Source organism: Heterodontus francisci, chromosome 5 (assembly GCF_036365525.1).
Source record: "Heterodontus francisci isolate sHetFra1 chromosome 5, sHetFra1.hap1, whole genome shotgun sequence".
Classification (NCBI taxonomy): domain Eukaryota; kingdom Metazoa; phylum Chordata; class Chondrichthyes; order Heterodontiformes; family Heterodontidae; genus Heterodontus; species Heterodontus francisci.
The window spans coordinates 102,016,486-102,038,249 of NC_090375.1; the positions used below are offsets into that span (position 1 = coordinate 102,016,486).

Genomic DNA, 21,764 nt, shown 5'->3' on the forward strand with positions numbered 1-21,764 from the left:
GAGCCAGCATGGATTTGATGGGCCGAATCACCTCCTTCTGTGCTGTGATGACTATGACTCGGAACATCATGCTCCCTTATTCTGGACTCCACCAAAGGAAACAGTTTCTCTATCTACTCTATTAAATCCTTTATTCATCTTAAGCGCCTCAATTATATATCTTAACCTTCTCCAGGGAACACAGGTATAGTCTATGCAGTGTCAAGAAAACCCCATATGCCAAATAAGAAGTATTAATTTCATAGGTTGGAAACTCACATTAGACTTTTAATGGAAAAGAATCGTACAGTAACTTTTTAAAAAACTAGCAGCCAAGATGGCCACCACAATTTGCATCTGAAATACTTTTCATATTCAAAAGATCCACCCAGAGCTAGAGGTTTGAGCAGCATGGACCCAGGACAATGGCTTGCTCCAAGTGAGCAAATTACCTAAAATGGCTTCCTTTGCACAGTAGTCAAGGCAATCCGAACATATTGACTTTGAAAGAGCAACACCCCCTCCCCCCCACTAAGTGTAAATTGGCATCCTGGGGCATGTGGAGTCAATTCCTAACCTTGAATTTCATTAGAAGGTTCCAGAAAACCTGAAGCAGCCATGTGACCGACTGTCTATAGCAGGGAGAAGCTGGTTTTGTTTCCTTTGGACAAAGAGACAAGCAGAAACTGAGACTGCAGCAGCAGAGAAAGTTGCATACTTCCCATTTTCTCTTCCCAGAAAACATCAAACTTGAGAACTGTCTCCGACTGCGGACCTCCAAGCCTACAGACTGTTACAGCCAGCGACCAGGTGAAGGGAGCCAACGACAATTCTGCCTTCAAAAAAACCACGAGCAAAGCAAGCCTGCCAAAGGGCATTTTCACCAGTCGAGGACTTCAAGAACTCCAGCCGGCCAATCACTGAATCATCCAACCTCAAACTGTGTATTTAACTTATTTATTCTGGACTTTAATCCAACTACCAAATCTACTTCTCCCTCTGTAATCTATTTGTGTGCGTGTGATTCTTGTGTGAATGTCCAGCGTATTTTTAAATCGGGGTTAGAGTGTTAAGTATAATAAACTTACCGCTTTCTTGTTTAAACTCAAAAAAATCTGTCCGATTGGTTCTTTCACAATCACATTAAACGTAAAAAGTAAAACACTCACTGGAGGTGGTAAGCACAACCACTGTTTAAAAAAGGAATAAACCCTGTTGCGGTCAAATAAGAGGAAGGGGCGAGGAAGCTTGAGACCCCCTCCCCACCTGGCCGTAACAACATATCATATTTAACCCTTTTAGCCCCAATATCATTCTGGTGAATTTGCACTGTGTCCCCTTTAAGGCCAATGTATCATTTGAGGTTCTGTGCCCAGAACTTGCCACAGTACTTCAGATGTGGTCTAATCAGTTTTATACACCTGTGACATAATTTCTACCCTCCCCCACAACCCCTGAAATGACATTCCATTAGCTTTTTAAGTTACGTTTAGTGTCTATTAGTTTTTAAGTGATATCTGTACATAGACCCTAAATTCCTCTGCTCCAGTTACTAGCTTCTCACCATTTAGAAGATACTCGGATCCATCTTTCTTGGGTCCAAAGTGGATGACCTCACACCTTTCCATTTGGCTCTGCCCACTCATTTAATCTATCAATGTCTATTATAATCTAAAATGTTGTTTCTGCCTTGTAACTATAATGCATTTATTTAAATTGTAGTGACCACTGTATAGTAATAAGTCACAAAATACAGAACTGATCTTCAAAAGCACTAATTTAATGATTATAGAACAGCAGTAATTGACACATTAGACATGGTCCAATTGTTTGCTGACTGTTGTGGAAAATCCATTCATTATTGTTTCCTGCAATGACTACACTTCAAAAGTACTAATTGGCTGTAAAGCACTTTGGGATGTCTTGAGGTCATGAAAAGCACTATATAAATACAAATCTTTTTCTTCCTTTCATTAACAATTCGTCTTACTCACCTTAAATGGGGCAGGGGAGGAGGCAGGAGAGAAAGAGAAAATATTAAAACACCAATATTCATTTTAATTTATCCCATCACTTTAAATAAAACTTTTGAAATAGTCATTAGGTAGTACAGAACTTGAGTATTGCTACAAATAGAGGCACATTGTCGAAGTTTTTTGTCTTGCACTCATCAGGACAATCCGTAAGAATAACTAGTGTAAAGGGAAACAACAACTTATACTGTATGAGAAGAGAGTGCTGATTTAAGATTGTCAGGAGGGCTCTCAGTGTGGCACATTTGCGCTTACTGGAAGCCACATATATTAACACACAGAACACACTGTTGTTTGCAGACAGAATGAATATGTACAAACATTGTGCCTGTTTCAGCTAAACAAAATAAGTAATAGCCATTCGTTGGTTCATTCCTCAGGGCAATGCCTTGACCAGAGTCAAGATGCTTGGTTTAAATTTCAAACAATGCTTGGCAATTAACTGTCAGTCACCGTAAACTGGTGCATTCTCCATGGCAATGCCTCTACCAATCAGCACTCTTTTCTCATACAGTATGGGTTGTTGTTTCCCCTTAATTGGTTATTCTTGTGGATTGCCCTGATGAGTGTAAGACGAAAAACTTCGACAACATGTCTCTATTTTCAGCAAAAGACTTTCATAACTGCCTCATGCTAGTTTAGAAATCAGGAGTTTACAACCTAATGCAACAACAGCAGGTTTTTTTTAAAGGGGGCCTTAGGACAATAAAGAACGCAGTGTAATATTATTTACAAAGGAGATGAAACACTCAGGTTCTCCGAATGTTACTTAATTGGTGAGGAGTTCATCACATACTGAAATTGTGCTGATTAAGATTTATCTCAATAGCATTATTCCAAAAATAGATGACAGAATACAAGCAATTCAGTCAGCTTATTTGTAATCTCCAGAGTAAATATTTTGGCTTTCATAACAAACCAAGAAATAGATAAAGCATTGAGCGAGTTTTAAAAGTTTAATGTCAAACTACATATAAAAAGAAATTTTTCATACACAGATGCTGCCTGCTTGTACAAGCAAAAGTTTTTTGTTTCCAAGAACTATTCTGCAGGGAAAACACAGTAGAATGTTGTTAAGGAAACTATATTTATACAAAAAAAAAATCTGCCACAGGGAGGTATTGTTCTACAAATATTCTTGTTGAAGTTTTAACTTCTCATTTACACAACAAATTTGAAATTGAGGTTCATCAACCTCTGGTCCAATGGATTCTCTTCTGGAGTTTCTTCAGGATCTCAACAGAACTGTGAAAAGCAAAATTATAAACTGTTATAACATTTCAAAACCATGAATCAAATTAGCCAGTCCTGATTTCAACTGTATGAAGCTATAAATGCCAAAATATACCACCTTCTTTTGAAACAAAGTGTGACCATTTTCTAGAATATTCTATGAAACATTTCCAAATCCAATATAAAATACATGAACTTTAAAACTGCTTTAGATTAAAATGATTCACTCTGAAAATGAATCCTTAACCTATCAAAATACTCAAGATAGAAACTTCACATTAACAGTGAAGATGTGCATAAGAAATCTGTAGAAGGGCCCTGATTATTTACTGGGAGAAGGGTGGTGGATGGGAGGCTGTTTTGTGTTCAGGAAACCTGAAAGAATGGATTTATGGATTTCTCAGACATACAGCTGAATTTATTAGTAGGGCTAAATTAATGATTTCTGGCCGAAGCCAGCCAGATTGAGAGGCTGGCAAGCTGTTGGGCAGGCACACATTAGGCACTAGACTGCAGCCAGGGAGTGGAAAGGAAGGAGGGAGGGTGGGATCGGAAAGGCTGGAGAGATTGGAGGCTGGGAATGTGTGGGGAGAGATTGGGAAGGCTGTGGGGATGAAGTGGGGAAATGTAATAGTGAAGGCCAGGGGAAAAGATCACAAAGACTGAGTGGTGGGGTGGAGGGGAAGTGGGAGATAATTTGGGGGGGCGGGGGGTGGTGGGGAGAGAAAAGAAAGGGAAATCCAGAGGGGGTGAGGGGAGACACTGGAAAGGCCAAGGGGTGGTAGATACATCGGAAAGGCCGGAGAAGGTGGAGGGAGACACTGGAAAGGCTTGGGGGTTGGAGGAGAAATTGGAAAGGCAGGCGGGAGAACAGCTGGTTAAAAGTCCTCCCCCCCAATGTCTCGTCAGCACTTAAAATCATACTATAGTTGTGCTTTCTTAAAACTATACTGCAATTCCTCTTTTAAGATGCATCTACTGATCCATACAACAATACAGTAAGATATGGTGCCATTTTTCTAATCTATCTATTTCAAAGCTAAACAACAAAAAATTTCTCACCTTCCATCTATTTCCGCAGCTATTGCATACGACGAACGTGGTCATGGGTTCATCAGCACTACGAGTCTGAACCTAAATAATTCATTAAAGGAAACAGTACATTAGCCATTCCTTCTTTGAAACATTTTGATGTTTTAAATTAATATAATGGAGACTACTCGGTGACAAACAAGAAGAGTAATTCCTGCATTTGGGTTTTTATTTTTAAGTTTACAGAATTGCATTTGGCAAGGAATATGATTCAGCTTTTTAAGATTATGAGACAATGACATGTAAATTTAAACAGATTAATTTGAGATTAGAAGAAATGCCTCCTCCCTCACTCCCACAGAGTAATGACTATGTGAATCAGACTACCCGAAAATGGAATTGAAACTTTGTTGCTAATTATACCAAAGACAGCAATAAATTAACTCATTAGGAGTGGGATTAGAAGTAGTAGGTTAAATGCAGTGTCATGCAAGCCCCCACCTGCCAAGAATGAGGCACATTAAATTTCACCACATGAGCATTGATTTTTAAACTATTACTGGAGGAAAGAAAGAACTTGCTTTTTAAAAGAAAGCAACACCAGACCCTTGACTGGAAAGACATTTGCATATTTACAGACAGTACTTAAAAGGGTCAAAAGACCAATCCCTGATGCATTAAATCCACAATGGACTTTTGATTACCAAACATTGAAAACGGAGGAGCTAGCATTCCAAGTTGACTGCTAGTATGGCTAAATACACAGATGTGGTCAGATCAGTTTAGTCACATGACTAACTGACTATTGCAGGTTTTTTTGAACTTGCCGCAGAGAATTTGAACTCAGAAAGCTGTTTGCTCCTGGAATGAAAAGACCTCTCGTGGCTGGCTTGCCGCAGCCTCTCCTGTCCACTCTCATCTCTCTCACCAGCTTTGGAATCCACTGAAGACATATGAACCCCGAGAGAGAAAAGTCTCCTACAGTGAACTAGGTTTAAGAAGAATACCGAGCCCCAACGAAAAGCAAGATTTACCTAAAATGACGACAGCGAGCTCGAAGCATAGTAACAAAAACTCCTCTTCAGAGATTGCCTCAAACCTTTCCACTATTTTTCTTCTGCTCTTTTCTGTCTCTCTTTGTATGTGCGTATCGCGTATGCATGTTAGCGTGGGGAGCGGCATGTATCCAAAGGCATTAACCAAATTAGAGTTATTAGTTTAAGTTTTAATAAATTTCACTTTTCTTCTTTAAACCTAAGACAGCCTGTTTGTGCTCATTTCTTTGCCTTATAATTGGAAAGCGGTGAACAAGGATTCACCAAGGGGAAGCTCAAAACACAGTATGTTTAAAAACAAAACCCTGTTACAGTAAGACCAGCTGAAGGCTGAAAGGGAACCCCCAGACCTCTTTCACACCTGGTCATAACAGCAGACAGAAATGAAGAAGAATGGAGCCCAATGGTCCCATCAGCACAAAAATCACAGAAGTGACAACTGTGAAAAGGAAGGAAAAGAAAGGGGGAAGGAAAAGAAAGGGGGAAGGAAAAGAAAGGGGGAAGGAAAAGAAAGGGGGAAGGAAAAGAAAGGGGGAAGGAAAAGAAAGGGGGAAGGAAAAGAAAGGGGGAAGGAAAAGAAAGGGGGAAGGAAAAGAAAGGGGGAAGGAAAAGAAAGGGGGATTTGCATTTATATTGCACCTTTCACTGAATGTCCCAAAGCATTTTACAGCCAATGAGGTATTTTTTGAAGTGTTGTCACTGCTGTAATGTAGGAAATGCAACAGCCAATTTGTGCACAAGTTCCCACAGACAGTAAAGTGATAACAGCCTACTTGATTGACACCCCATCTACAACCGTCAACATTCACTCTCTCCACCACCAACACACAGTGGCAGCAGTGTGCACTATTTACAAGATGCACTGCAGCAATGCACCAAGGCTCCTTAGACAGCACCTTCCAAACCCATGACCTCTACCACCTAGAAGGACAAGAGCATGGGAACACCAGCACCTGCAAGCTCCCCTCCAAGCCACACACCATCCCGACTTGGAACTATATCGCCGTTCCTTCACAGTCGCTGGGTCAAAATCCTGGAACTCCCTTCCGAACAGCACTGTGTGTGCAGCTATCCCACATGGACTGCAGCGGTTCAAGAAGGCAGCTCACCACCATCTTCTCAAGGGCAATTAGCGGTGGGCAATAAATGCTGACCTAGCCAGCGATGCCCACATCGCATGAACCAATAACAAAAAACATAATGGGAGGGAAAGAGAGAGGGGTAAAGCTGGATGGAGAGAGAGTGGGGGTTGAGAGATGGACAGAGGGGAAAGAAAGGAGGGAGAGATGGACACAGAGAGGGAGAAAGAGAGGGGAGAGAAAGAGATCAAGATCACACCTGACAGACGGACATCTATCTGAATTCTCCGCATCGCTACATCATATGTGCTGGCAGACATTGACCACTTGTGCAAGCAAAAACAATGCAAGATACGCACTCAATAGGGAGAAATGCATTTTAAGTCAGACTGTGTTTTGATGGCATTAGGTTGGCTATACACCTTTTCTACAAATTAATTGCCCCCATGTTTGTGGCTGAGTCAATAATTTTGGCAAATGCCCATGGTGCAACATGTTGATGCCTACCCCTGCAAGAGTGGTACCACCCAAGCCATTGCTGACAACTGTGGTCAGGCATGCATAAAACAAGTATATACTATTGTTCTGGACCTTTTATTTGGAGATTAGGGAAAATGCTCAGAACTTTCCCTTCAGGTGATTGAATAGATGGGATAAAATCCATTATGGACCAGACATTATTGAAAAAACAGGCTGGAAGAGACAAATGTTTTTTCTCTCATTCAATGATTTCTCAACTATGCCAAACATGCACCCAGAATGAATAACCAGGAGAAAGCACCTTCGTTCCATCAACCTAAGGTTGAATTCAATCCCAGATCTGAAGGTGAAGTGACAATGTTCTTAATCCCATATGACACACTGTCTCATTTTAGATTAGAATTTTATACTGTATTGAATCTGTAGTGATCGGTGGGTTGTCATAGTGATACAGCACTGAAACAGGCCCTTCGGCCCGAGTCCGTGCCAACCAACAACCACCCATTTATACTAATCCTACATTAAATCCCATATTCCCTACCACATCCCCACCATTCCCCTACCACCTACCTAGACTAGGGGCAATTTCCAATGGCCAATTTACCTATCAACCTGCAAGTCTTTGGCTGTGGGAGGAAACCAGAGCACCCGGCAGAAACCCACGTGGTCACAGGGAGAACTTGCAAACTCCACACAGGCAGTACCCAGAACCGAACCCGGGTTGCTGGAGCTATGAGGCTGCGGTGCTAACCACTGCGCCATTGTGCCGCCCAGGGTCTTTAGGAAGATAGAATATCTGCTTGTAGGACTTGGATTGTAAATTGTGAATCTCAAAGGGCAACGTTTAGTAAAATTATAGGTGTAACTCTGCAGGGCAAATAAGTCAATTAACCATATGTTCTTATGGCATGCCTGCAAAGATGTAAATATGTTTAACTGGAAGACGACAATACCTTACCCATCGTGGGACATGGATCATGAATAAGTGAATAGGCTTTTCTTCCACCACCACCCCCATCTCCACCAAACACTTCATCACCTTGCAGTGCTTATCTGATACTCTTACCTGTGTATAGGTGCAATTCTTCTTCTTACATTTGCCACACGTGAACAGGTCAGTCTCACTACCACCAGTCTTAGCCATTTGATGTTCTCGAATGGCTTCTTTGGTCAAGGCTTTTCGCATTTCTTTAAGCTCATCGCTGGCCATTTCCTGTGATAGTTTACAACAAAGCACTCGGGTCAGACAAAGACTTGCATGAGAGATGGAAAGTCAGCAAGTGAATTGCTTAAAAGGATGAGTTATAGTGTTGGACAAAGAATCTGTCAAAATATGAAATCAGACAAAAAGTACTCAGAAGTATGTTCTGATGGGGGGAGTGGGGGGGTCAAAAGTAAGTTTGCGCCTATTTATTTATAAGCAACTAAAATGGTAGCGCACTTGCCTGAGCCAGAAGGTTGTGGGTTCAATCCCATTCTGATCATGTGACCTAGGATGACACCTGCAGTATTTCATTGTCAGATGGGCTGTCCTTCAGTTGGAATGCTAAAGCAAGGTCCTGTATGCCAACGATTCAGGTTGGTATTAAAAGTGTTATGGGACTATTCTAGTGTCCTGACCAACATTCTTTCCTTAACCAAACCCATCACTATATTACGGCATTTATATCATTGCTGTTTGTGGAATATTACTTTGTGGAGAATGGTGTCACGGTCACTCGCAACTCTAACTGCACTTCAAAGCAATTTAATGTATGTTAAGTGCTTTGGGATCTTTCTGAAACACAAGGTGCAAGTACTTTGTTTTTGTCCAAAATGCAACAAATCAGCTTTAGACCAGAGTCTGAAAAACAATTGAGCGTAATTGTCATAATTTACAATTTGAAGCTGTCCATGCATTATTGTCACTTCAATGCAGCGACCTTTAACTCGCATATATCTTTATGACCCAGCATTTGCAACCCCACCACCCCCAAAGTCCAAAGATGTATGCATCATTAATCTTATAGAGTGAAGGTTGCAATACCAAAATTGATAAAATATCTGACTCCATGGCCTACCATCAAAAGTCAATGTAGAAACGTTATTTACTTTCAGCAGTAGGACGCTGGTGATCATTTTGAAGACTACCAGTGTTACGACCAGGTGAGAAGGGGTCCAGTGGTTCCCTCTCAGCCTTTGCCTGGTTTAACCGTAACAGGATTTAATTTTTAAAACACAGTGTTTTTAGCTCCCCCCTCAGTGAATCCTTGTTCACTGCTCCAACTGTAAGGCAAATAAATCAGACAAATTTTCTTAGATTTAAATGAGAAAGGTGGAAATTTATTAATCTTAAACACTAATTCGGGTAACGACTACGAGTAAGTGACGCGACCACACTAGCATGCATACGCAATAAACACACACACAGATAGAGACAGAAAAGTAGAAGGAATAAAGGGGAAAAGTCTGAGGCAATATCTGGTAGTTACAGTCCTTTAAGTTTGATGTTGAGTCTTTGGTTGCTGGTAGGTCTTGCTGTTTGTTGGGGCCAAATGCACGCTTCAACTTGTTTCGACGTAGGAGCCTTTTCTCTCTTGAGATTTACGCGTCTTCTGTGGGTCCGGTGGCTTGGCAGAAAGTGAGAGAGACAGCCAGGAGAGAAGCTTTCTTGTTCCAACTTTAGTTGCAAAACTCTGCAGTCTCAATTCAAACAGTCCTGTGTCTGGTTCAAAAGCCTGGATCAGCCAGTCAGTCATGTGACCAGCTGGTTTAACCAGTCCTGTCTTTGTGGAGTGTATCATCTTAGCAGACCCTGGAACATGAGCTTCCTTACCACCTTCAATGTCTGGTGATCAAAATCCATTTGGGTTAATTGGACCAGGGAGTAGTTCTTTGTCTCCACAAGCACTGTCTCTTAGTATGCAAATATCCTCCAAAGGTCTGGTGATCTCGAAAAAGTCATTTCTTCACTCCAGCAACAGTTTAAAATTAATGTTCATATGATGAAATTAATATGCCTCATTTTTGGCAGGTGGGGATCTGCATGACAACCAGCAACAATTTAACCAATGAGGCACAATTACTCCTGTTTCAGCACATTTTGTGAATGGTCAGCAGACATGTTGAGATTAAACAAACAGCTTGCTTATCTGAATTACAGCCAATCATAAAAACTTGCAGCTCAGGAGGAGTCCATTCAGCCCGTTGAGCAGTTGGCTGAGATCCACATCCTCACTTTATGGGCTGCATTTTGTTCCCAGCCCTACCTCGGGTTCTGTGGTAGACGGGCCAGAGAATCGGAGCAGCAACAACCATCACTGAACCCGACGCTGGGATTGCTGTGCCCGATCGTCCCAGAGGTAGGGAAACTCCGTGGCGGTCCCTCCGCCATTCTGACAGGACCTGAGTTAACATGTGTAAATTACATTTTTACATGAATTCAAATCTAAATGGCAGTGATCTTACTTTCAGTTCCCGATCTTCAGTGCGATGTTTGGCACTCATGAGCCTTCACTTTCCCGTACAGGGAAAGCTGGTGCCATCGAGGTGGGGAACGGGTGAACTCTGCACGCTGATGGGTATGGGGGGGGGGGGGGGCGTGAGCTCTGCACTCTGATGGGTATGGGGTGAACTCTGCCTTCTGCTGTGCTGTTTGCAGGGCAGGCAGCTTTTTAAAAAATGGCGCCAGCACCTGCTCCTTCAACAGGTGATGCCGGAAAAGTAGTCACCGAGGCTGCCCCCGTCATGTGATTGGAGGGGGGGGGGGGGGCTGGCCACCATCAATATGTAAATTGGCTGCTTGCCACATAATCGCAGCAGTGCAGGTCCCATGGGGGATGGTCGCCATGTTCCATAGCAGCCCCACTCCCAGCAACAAGACTACAAAATCCAGCCCTATATCATAGAGTCATAGTTAAAGAGCACAGAAACAGGCCCTTCGGCCCACTGTGTCCGTGCCGGCCATCAAGCTGATCTATTCTAATTCCATTTTCCAGCACTTGGCCCATAGCCTTGTATGCTATGGTGTTTCAAGTGCTCATCTAAATACTTAAGTGTTCAGGGTTCCTGCCTCTACCACCCCTTCAGGCAGTGTGTTCCAGATTCTAACCACCCTCTTGGTGAAAAAATGTTTCCTCAAATTCCCTCTAAACCTCCTGCCCCTTACCTTAAATCTATGCCCCCTTGATTATTGTCACCTCCGCTAATGGAAAAAGTTCCTTCCCATCTACCCTATCAATGCCCCATATAATTTTGTATACCTCAATCAAGTCCCCCCTCAGCCTTCTCTGCTCTAAGGAAAACAACCCAAACCTATCCAGGCTCTCTTTATATCTGAAATGCCCCAGCCCAGGTAACATCCTGGTGAATCTCCTCTGCACCTCTCCAGTGTAATCACATCCTTCCTATAGTGTGGCGACCAGAACTGTACACAGTACTCCAGCTCTGGCCTAACCAGCATTTATACAGCTCCATCAGAACCTCCCTGCTCTTATATTCTAGGCCTCGACTAATAAAGGCAAGTATCCCATATGCCTTCCTAACCACCTTATCTACCTGTGCTGCTGCCTTCAGTGATCTATGGACAAGTACACCAAGGTCTCTCTGACTCCGCCAGTGTCACTGCCTTCAAGACGACATGCAGCTCCTGGCGGAGACCGTTAGCCGTGCCTCTCTGAGGGAGTTGCCTGTCTTTTACCGGGATCTATTCCAAGTCTGGAACATGGTCGCCTCCAGTCAGGGCGCTCCCCCGCCAGCAGAGGAGAGCGCCTCGGCTGTCCGATTCCGGGGACGGACCGGCGGGCGGAGGAGTAGTCAAAGCCCCCGGGATGCCTCTCACTGCGGGTGGCGAGGGGGCTCGGGAGAGCGGAGCGCTCCCGGCTGAGCTGACCCCCGCTCGGCCGGAACTGCTCATTGGACCCAGGCCCCGAACACCTCCTCAGGAGCCGGTCCCGCACAACCCGAGCTGCCTCTCGGAAATGCCCTCCGTTCCATTCCAATCGGCGCGGAGGGGTTTCCTGTACGGGCTGCTCCTGCACACTCTTCACTTCCTCGCCCTAGTCAGCCAGCCGGACACGCCCTGGCGGTCCACGTTGCCATCTGGCAGCGAGGGGAAACCCCGATGGACGTCTCTCTACGCGGGAGTCCTCCCCCTTTACATCGGGAACCTGGGGTGGAGGGTGTTGCACAGGGCAGTCCCGTGTAATAGACTTTTAAGTAGGTTCACGGACTCCCAGGCCACCTGTACTTTCTGCGGCCTGGATGAGTCCGTGTTCCATGTATAATTGGAGTGTGCGAGGTTGCAGCCCTGTTTGAGTATTTGAAGGGACTGCTTCTCAGGTTCTGGCTGCACTTCAGTCCCACGCTCCTGATCTTTGGGCACCCAGTGAGGAGGGGCGTGGGCTGGGAGGAGGATCTCCTCGTCTGTCTGCTCCTGGGCCTGGCCAAGGTGGCAATTCACAGGTCCAGGCTGCGAGCCATCAGGGGGTCTGTCCTCCCCGATTGCCTGCCCCTCTTCCGCGGTTACATTTGCGCCCGGGTGTCCCTGGAGAAGGAGCATGCGGTGTCCACCGGTACGCTTGAGGCCTTCCGCGACCGGTGTGCACTGTTGACGCCGAGAATGGCATTTTAATTTGACATTTTTGTTTATTTAACAGTCTGGCTCTAATTTTTAGACTCAGCCCCTGGTCCTCAACTCCCCAACCAGCAGACGTAGTCGCTCCCTGTCTACCCTATCTATTCCCCTTAATGTCTTGAAAACTTAATTAAATCATCCCATAACCTTCCACATTCTAGGGAATACAACCCTAGTTTATTTAATCCCTCCTTGTAACTCAACCCTTCAGGTACCAATTCAGGCATCATTCCAGTAAATCTACACTGCACTCCCTCCAAGACCAATGTAGCTTCGAATCATAGAATGGTTACATCACAGGAGGCCATTTGACCCAGCGTGTCCATGCCAGCTCTGCAAGAGCAACTCACCGAGTCCCACTTCCCCGCATTTTCCCTGTAGCCCTGCAAATTTTTTCTTGTCAGCCAGTTGTCCAATTCCCTTTTGAAAGCCACGATTGAACCTGCCTCGACTACACTCTCAGTCAGTGCATTCCAGATGCCAACCACTCACTATGTAAAAAAAAGTTTTTCCTCTTGTCACTGTTGCTTCTTATGCCAAACACCTTAAGTCTGTGCTCCCTGGTTCTCGATCCTTCTGTCAATGGAACCGTTTACTCCCCATCAACTCTGTCCAGACTCCTCATGATTTTGAACACCTCTATCAAATCTCCTCTTTTCCAAGAAGAACAACCCAGCTTCTCCAATCTATCCATATAACTGAAGCTCCTCATCCCTGGAACAATTCTTGGAAATCTTTTCCACATCCTCTCTAATGTCTTCACATTCTTCTTAAAGTGTGATGCCCAGAACTGGACACAATACTCCAGTTGAAGTCGAACCAGTGTTTTATACAGGCTTATCATAACATCCTTTCTTCTGTACTTTATGCTCTTACTTATAAAGCCCATGATCCCATATGCTTTATTTACCCCTTTTTCAACCTGCGCTGCCACCTTCTATGCTCCAACACCCCCTTTAGAATTGTACCCTTTATTTTATATTCCCTCCCCTTGTTCTTCCTCCCAAAATAAATCACTTGTCGGTATTAATGTTCATCTGCCACCTGTCCGCTCATTCCACCAGCCTATGTCCATGTCCTCTTGAAGTTTATCACTATCCTCCGCACAGTTCACAATACTTCCAAGTTTTCTGTCATCTGCAAATTTTGAAATTGTGCCCAGTACACCCAAGTTTTGGTCGTTAACATGTGAGGAAAAGCAGGGGTCCTAACACAGATCCCTTGGGAACCTCATTGTATACCTTCCTCCAGTCTGAAATAAACTGTTCACCGCTACATTCCTGTTTCCTGTCACTCAGCCAATTTCGTATCCATGCTGCTACTACTCCTTTTATTCCATGAGTTCTAACTTTGCAGACAAGCCAGTCATGTGGCACTTTATCAAATGCCTTTTGGAAGTCCATTATCCTACATCAACCGCATTACCATCATCAACCCTCTCTGCTAGCGCATCAAAAAAACTCAAGCAAGTCAATTAAACACGATTTGTCCTGAACAAATCCGTGCTGGCTTTCCTTAATTAATCCACATTTGTCCTAAATTACTGTTTCTAAAAGCTTTTGCACCACCAAAGTAAAACCAACTGGCCTGCATTTTCTAGGTGCTTTCTTGTACAAGGGTGTAACATATGCAATTCTCCAGTCCTCTGGCACCATTTATGTATCTAAAGAGGATTGGAAGATTATGGCCAGTGCTTCTGTAATTTCCACCCTTACTTCCCTCAGTATCCTTGGATGCAGCTCATCGGTCATGGTCATAGAGGGAGTGCAGTGAAGGTTTACCAGACTGATTTCTGGGATGGCGGGACTGACGTATGAGGAGAGATTGAGTCGGTTAGGATTATATTCGCTCGAGTTCAGAAGGGTGAGGGGGGATCTCATAGAAACCTATAAAATTCTAACAGGACTGGACAGGGTAGATGCAGGAAAGATGTTCCCGATGGTGGGGGAGTCCAGAACCAGAGGTCATTGTCTAAGGATATGGGGTAAACCTTTCAGGACTGAGATGAGGTGAAATGTCTTCACCCAGAGAGTGGTGAGCCTGTGGAATTCGCTACCACAAAGCAGTTGAGGCCAAAACACTATGTTTTCAAGAAGGTGCTAGATATAGCTCTTGGGTCTAAAGGGATCAAAGGGTATGGGGAGAAAGCAGGAACAGGTTACTGAGTAGGATGATCAGTCTTAATCATAATGAATGGCGGAGCAGGCTCGAAGGGCCGAATGGCCTACTCCTGCTCCTATTTTCTATGTTTCTACGGAGATGAATACCTCCTCTATCAATTTTTGGTGTCTCAACCAGCTCTTCTTTTACTATGACTTGGGCAGCATCTTCTTCCTTGGTAAACACAGATGCAAATTATGCATTTAGTACTTCAGCCTCCATATGTAAATCCCCTTTTAGGTCTGTAATCAGCCCCACGCCACCTTTTAGGACCCTATTACTATTTATATTCCTTTAGAAGACTTTTGGATTCCCTTTTTACGTTTCTTCTCATACTCTCCCTTTGCTTCTCTTATTCGTTTTATCACTTCCCCTGTGAACCTTCTATATTCAGCCTGGTTCTCACTTGCATTATCCACCCGGCATGTCATATCCACCCTTTTTCTGCTTCATCTTACTCTCTATCTCTAGTCAACCAGGAAACCCTGGCCTTGTTTGCCCTATCTTTCCCCCTCATGGGAATGCACCTTGACTGTATCTGAACTATCTCCTCTTTAAAGGCAGCCCATTGTTCCATTACAGTTTTGCCCGCCAATCTTTGATTCCAATTTACCTGGGTCAGATCCTTTCTCGCCCCATTGCAGTTGGCCCTCCCTCAATTAATTATTTTTACCCTAGATTGCTCCTTGTCCTTTTCCATAGCCAACCTAAACCTTATGATACTATGATTACTGTCCCCTAAATGTTCCCCTACTGACACTTGATTCACCTCATTCCCCAGAACCAGATTCATCAATGCCTCCTTTCTTATTCGACCGAAAACATACTGATGTAGAAAGTTCTCCTGAACACACTCTAGAAATTCTGGCCCCTCTCTGCTCTTTGCACTATTACTATCCCAGTCTATATTAGGATAATTAAAGTCCCACATTATAAATACTCTACAATTCTTGACCTCTCTAATTTCCTTGCAAATTTGTTCCTCTATATCATTCCCAACAGTTGGAGGCCTATAGAATACACCCAGCAACGTAATAGTACCTCTATTGTTTCTTGGCTCTAATCAAATAGAGTCTACCCTTGACCCCTCTAGGACATCCTCTCTCTCCACAATGAAATGTTTTCCTTAATCATTACTGCTACCCCTCCTCCTTCCTTTATTTCCCTCTCTTTCCTGAACACCTTGTATCCAGGAATAATTTGTACCCAGGTGTCCATTATAACAACATATTCCCACATGGCCATCTGCAACTGCAGCTCACCAACCTTATTTACCACAATCTGCACATTCACATACATGCACAGTAAACCTAATTTAGACCTCATTTCATTCCCTCTTACTCTGACCCGACCTAATACTTTACTATTTCCTACTCTAGTGTCAACTGTCTTCCTCAATTCTCTGTGCACCTTGATTTTCCTCTCTATTACCTCCTGGTTCCCACATCCCTGCCAAGTTAGTTTAAACCCTCCCCAATAGTATTAGCAAATCGCCCGCAAGGACATTGGTCCTCGCTCTGTTCAGGTGCAATCCGTCCGCCTATGTCCCATCTCCTCCAGAACCAGTCCCAATATCCCAGGAATCTAAAGCTCTCCCTCTTGCATCATCTCTCCAACCTCACATTCATCTGCTCTATCTTTCTAAGCTCTGGTGCCCAGCACTGCTCACAGCATTCCAGGTGTGGTCAAACCAAGGCTTTGCATTGCTGAAACGTGACTTCTACCACATTTGCATTCTAGCCTTCTAAAAAGAAAGACTTGCATTTATAGAGCACCTTTCATGACCACCTGACATCCTGAAGTACTTTACAGCCAATGAAATACTTTTGAAGCATAGTCACTGTTGTAATGTAGGAAATGCAGCAACCAATTTATGTACAGCAAGATCCCACAAACAGAAATGTGATGATGGCCAGACAATCTGTTTGTGTGATACTGATCGAGGGATCAATATCAGCCAGGACATGGGGGATAACTCCTCTGGCTCTTTTTCGAAATAGTGCCATGGGACTTTTACCCCCACTTGAGAAGCAGACAGTTTAAGTTCCCATACAAAAGACTGCTTTTGACAGTGCAGCACTCCCCATGTACTGCAATGGAGTGCCAGCTGTGGTTTTTCGGCTCAAGGCCTGGAGTGAGACTTGAACCCAGAACTTTTTGTCCCTAAGGTGAGTGTGCTACCAACTAAGCCAGGGCTGACACGCGAGATATAAAGGCCAGCATTCCGGTAGTCTCCCACCCAAAACGTAAAGGTTGGGAATGCTACTCTTGTATGACACAGCAACTGTGTAAGTTTAGTTTAAGTTTAGTATTGTTTTTGTTTTAATGATTAACTAAATCAAACAAATAGCAAACAAATGAGGTGTGCTTACCTCTGCAGTCATTTTTGCCAATCGGTCTGGTGCAATGTTTCCACACAGGACATTCCTCCTCAGATTAGGGTTCTTTGAATCTTTCAGATTTGCAATTCTGCTCCTCACTCTGTTTTTATATTTCATATCTGTGTTTTTAAATTCTTGGTACACACGTCAAGAATGGTTAAGGAAGCTCAAGCATCTTTGTTTTATTACAAACAGTATTTGGCATTATTTCCTCTTTGTAAAGTTATGACAAATTGAATAGCTTTCTAATACATCAGTGAGGTTGTCATTTAGCCAATTTCACATCACAACTGTCCAAATATTACTGCTATTCTAATTGTTACAATTTAATTTTTTTATAAACATAATAAAAACTAATTTAACAGTATTTAAATGAATTCTACTCTTATACACACATTCTATATACGTTACACAGTGAGCAATGTATGTTTAAGAGCAGAAACAACTTGGCTCTTCTTGGGTTCCATTGGGATGGGAATGAAGAAGTTCTGTCTGCTAGTTATTCACAAGTGTGGTTTTGCTGTTCTTATTTGTTTATGGGAGAACTGCTGTTGTTGGGAAACTCTCTCCTGGGCAATGGTTCAAGTGATTTTTTTGAGGTGGGTGGTGGCGGTCACGGGATTGTTGGTGCCAAGCAGCCTCCAGATTCTGTTATTTGTCTATGGCCAGGCAAAGGCCAACATCGCTTGTTTGCATTGGGATGCAAAAAGGGCTCAACACCAGTAGTTATGGACAATAATAGTGAAATTTAAGTATTACTAGAGTACAGTGTACATCATGAGACTCAATAGCTAGGAGTCTATTCTATTGACCATTCCAATGCAGTCCTGGCTGGTCTCCCACATTCCACTCTCAGTAATCGTAGGTCATCCAAAACTCTGCTGCCTGTGTCTTAATGCGCACCAAGTCCCGTTCACCTATCACTACTGTGTTTGCTGACTTATACTGGCTGCCAGTCAAGCAACATCTTGATTTTAAAACTGCCATCCTTGTTTTCAAATTCCTCCATGGCCTTGCCCATCCCTAGCTCTAATCTCCTTCAGCCCCACAGCCCTCTGAGATATCTGCGCTCCTCTAATTCTGGCCTTTTGTGCATCCCTGACTGTAATCGCACCACCACTGGTGGCCGCACCTTCAGTTGCCTAGGCCCCAAGCTTTGGAATTCCCTCCCTACCCCTCTCCGCCTCTCTACCTCCCTTTCCTCCTTCAAGACATTCCTTAAAACCTAACTCTTTGACCAAACTTTTGGTCATTTGACCTTTTGTGGCTAGGTGTCATACTTTGTTTTATAATGCTCCTGTAAAGCACTTTGGAATGTTTTATTACGTTTAAAGGCGCTAAATAAGTAGTTGTTGTTAGCTAGGAGTCATTTCAGAAATCGTGTTTACTCAGGTGCCTCCACTGACAGTCATCCATTATATGTCAATGCTAAGCCCCAAGGTTTCGCAATCTTTGGAAGGCAGTAAATTAAGCAAGTGCAGTGAGATCTACAGTGACGATTAGTGAGGGCTTGTTCTCTTGGTTCAGGACACTATATGGGAAATTAATTGGGCAGTGAGACTGCTCAAGTCTAGCAAGGGCTCTCTTAACGCAATCTGCTTTTTAGACAAGGCGATCTTCTCTTTCCAGTCATCAGATGTGCACTGCCATTAAAAATACATTATACTCAGCAATAAAAAGGTAATCTAGGATATGAGTTTGCACTGTGTTCCCCATAAACCAAGCTCTCAATCTTGGGAGAGCACTAGATGAAGGGAACTGAAGAGCCGAAGGTACGATAGATCAACAAATCTAACAAGGAGCAAGTTCACAGCAGTGACAATTATCTAAACCCTCTAGTCTAGCCCTTTAAACACCCTCTTCCACTACAGTGTACCACTGCTGATTAGCTGCTTTAGAGGTCGGTTGCTCTAAATTTGATATAGTATTACATTATGCCAATATAAGCTCAAATTCCGACCAGCTGAAATGGTCAAGGACTCAATTACTTCCTGGGAAGGATATTTTCCTCAATTTGGGCTCCAAGCTCGTCACAGTCTGAGCCAATGGCGATGTAATCACCTAAACAGAAAAGAGATGGAAAAAGGTAATGAGAAACACCACCCATACTAACTTCCTCCTCCAAAAAACACAGAGGATCTAATGAATTTCCAGATAAACTTGGTCGTGAGAGGACAGTAGTTAATACTAATGTCTGAGATTCCACATCAACAAAAGATGGCCATCAGTGTAGAGACAGCAGCAAGGATATATTCCGTTATCTAACTTCCGGTGACTATTAGAAACCTCTCTGGCTTTAATCTTACAGAATAGGAAATCATCTTTACCCTACTGCAGTCTTATCATTATCAAATATTTCTCTGTAACATACACAGTAGACTCTTCAAATACCAACCATAACATTTCAGTTTAAACTGCCCCACCGCCACTTCAGTTAAGGACCAAAAATAACTGGCCTAGAATAAAATCATCCCATACACTTCACTGGAGAAGATGCTTTCAGTCTTCCGTATGGCAGAATCGTGACTATATTTATAAGTAACATATTTATAATTTTGCCACAGCTCGAACAGAAAAAATTCCCTTCTTCCTTCACATTTATATGGAAAACATAGCCTGGATCGATTGGGGGCTAAATTAGATCGCCTGTGAAACTGGGCAGGGGGAAATTGCAATGTGCGATTACCTTGTGCCTGATTGAAGCGATGCAGGCAGCATGCAAATTTCATGCAGTTATGGGAACTTATTACTCAGTGACTGGAATGCTCGTCTGTGCTTGCCAGGGTTCTCTGGAATGGGGTGCAAATCCAAAGATGGGAATGCTGCCATTGAGCCAAGGCTCACTACATTTTCCAATTACTTTTGTTATAAAATTATTTTTGAAATTTGTCTTTGTTTTTAAAGTTAGTTGGCGGGTGACTTACCATCTGTTTTCATTGCAGCAGCTAACATTTCTCTACACTTGATCCGTACCGAGTCAGTGGTGAAAGGAGCCTGAGGATAACTTTTTAGTTGAAACGGTGATGGAGTATAGAACGCTTCATGGGAGTTACTAGAATTGCTTCCTGAACTACAAAAAAAAAAGAAACCAAAACTCAATATTTTGTTGGGAGCTAAATGTGTTGACTGCAATTCTTTAATATCTTCTACAGAAACACTATTCCCCAAAGCAAACCTAATCTACAAACATGTTTGAAATGAAGCAAAATAACTGTAAATAAAGGCTTTAGAAATATTACATTTGATTGGGTTGCTGAGTGCACTAGTTACAAAGCTGCCTAATTCCAGAGATCCTTAGATCAGTACTAACATTAAACTGAAGGCAAGTTCCAACACTGATGGATGGCCACAGAGAATTCCTGCCATATCTGATTCTGTTCCCCAATTTTTAGTAAATATCCATTTTCAGCCAACAATATGAAGACAGTGGCCAGGGAAAAGCCAGGGAGAACGCGTTTCAAAGTACCTGCTTCACCAATCCCGTCTAGGAGCTAGGAAAGCCATCAGCTTGGTGGTGGTGGGGGGGGGGGGGTTGCCATTTTTCAAACCAGCTCCAGTAAATCAGTGCAAACTCAAAGAAAGGCTTGTAAACAAACAGCGAAAAGTAAAATCAAGAAATCACTGTGATGGTTGGAGAGGAGAAAGAGTAAAGGCCTCCCACCCTCACAGGCTATCCAGCCAAAAATGATAACACTTCCACTCTTCAAGCCCAATAGCATACCTCACACAGGTGAGGGTGTCTGTTAGAAGTCAATGGAAGCGCTAATGCAGAAGTTTTCTTAATTTCAAGAAACTATCACCTTTCCTCTTTTGCTTCTGGACTGTTTTGTGCCAAGGGAACAGAATCCTTTTTCTTCTCTTCTGAGGATTTCTCAGCTGATGGTCCATCTGCAAAATAGCATCAGACACCATTTCTGAACCCTTTTTTTTTTACAAAAAGGCATTTCATAAAACATTTCTTACCAAAATGAACACGATAATAAATACTAGTTCTAAACCAAATACAAAGCAAAGTATGCACTGGTGAGAAAACTGTGACACATTGTTCACTTCGGACCATGTTACCTGTAGGTAAAAGAAACAAAGACTTGATCTTCCTTCCTACTACATTGAAAAACTTCAGGAAAAATTGCTTGAAAAACAATTATTACTTCATCACAGACCATGTTATAGTTATAGTGGGTTTTTTTTGACATTGTCGAACAAAAGAAAGCTCCTGACTATCTCTAAAAAAAATTCAACTACTATTTTAAAGATGGACAGTTTGGAAAATATTTTTATTAATGTAAGGCCCATCAGAGCTTTTTCTACTATTTGTACCTGGTGTCAGTCCTAAACATTCCAGTCAGATAAACATGTTAAAATGTAGGGTAAAGCACAGATGCTACTTAACCCCGCCTGCTACCTCAGAAATGTAATGCTACCTATCATGTAGGTGTCAATCTGTCAGGTCTATGCCATCCATACTTGTGGTCCAACTCATAATTCAGCTGAACTACTCCTTAGCAGAAAATCATGCTCCTGAAATTTTGCTATACTTGCTCCCTGGACACACCAAGACAGGCACATTGGAACTTTTTACCCCAAAATGCTGAATTCTATGTAGTTTGTGCTTACACCCAATGACAAGCAGAAGGACAAGAAAGCTCATCAAAATATATGTGGCTGCTATTTTAACTCCTTGGTAGGATCAAGGCAGAAGACAGTTTAAATGGAGG

The 21,764-nt window shown here is 43.0% G+C and overlaps 1 protein-coding gene across 5 annotated transcripts in view; it reads right to left on the reverse strand.

The window, feature by feature from the left end:
- Positions 1-2,949: 2,949 nt before the first annotated feature.
- The window catches only part of tcea1 (transcription elongation factor A (SII), 1), a 65,950-nt gene continuing 47,135 nt past the window's right edge, over positions 2,950-21,764 (reverse strand). For 3 of the 5 annotated variants that reach the window (XM_068031840.1, XM_068031841.1, XM_068031844.1), the window contains 7 exons: positions 20,847-20,934; positions 19,971-20,116; positions 19,051-19,107; positions 17,038-17,192; positions 7,958-8,104; positions 4,308-4,379; positions 2,950-3,257 (listed from right to left, as the gene is read on the reverse strand). In XM_068031840.1, coding sequence (XP_067887941.1) covers positions 3,249-3,257; positions 4,308-4,379; positions 7,958-8,104; positions 17,038-17,192; positions 19,051-19,107; positions 19,971-20,116; positions 20,847-20,934 — 674 coding nt within the window. In that variant the 3' untranslated portion in view covers positions 2,950-3,248. The remainder of the gene's footprint in view (positions 3,258-4,307; positions 4,380-7,957; positions 8,105-17,037; positions 17,193-19,050; positions 19,108-19,970; positions 20,117-20,846; positions 20,935-21,764) is intronic. The other 2 variants (XM_068031842.1, XM_068031843.1) reach the window with 1 other exon arrangement.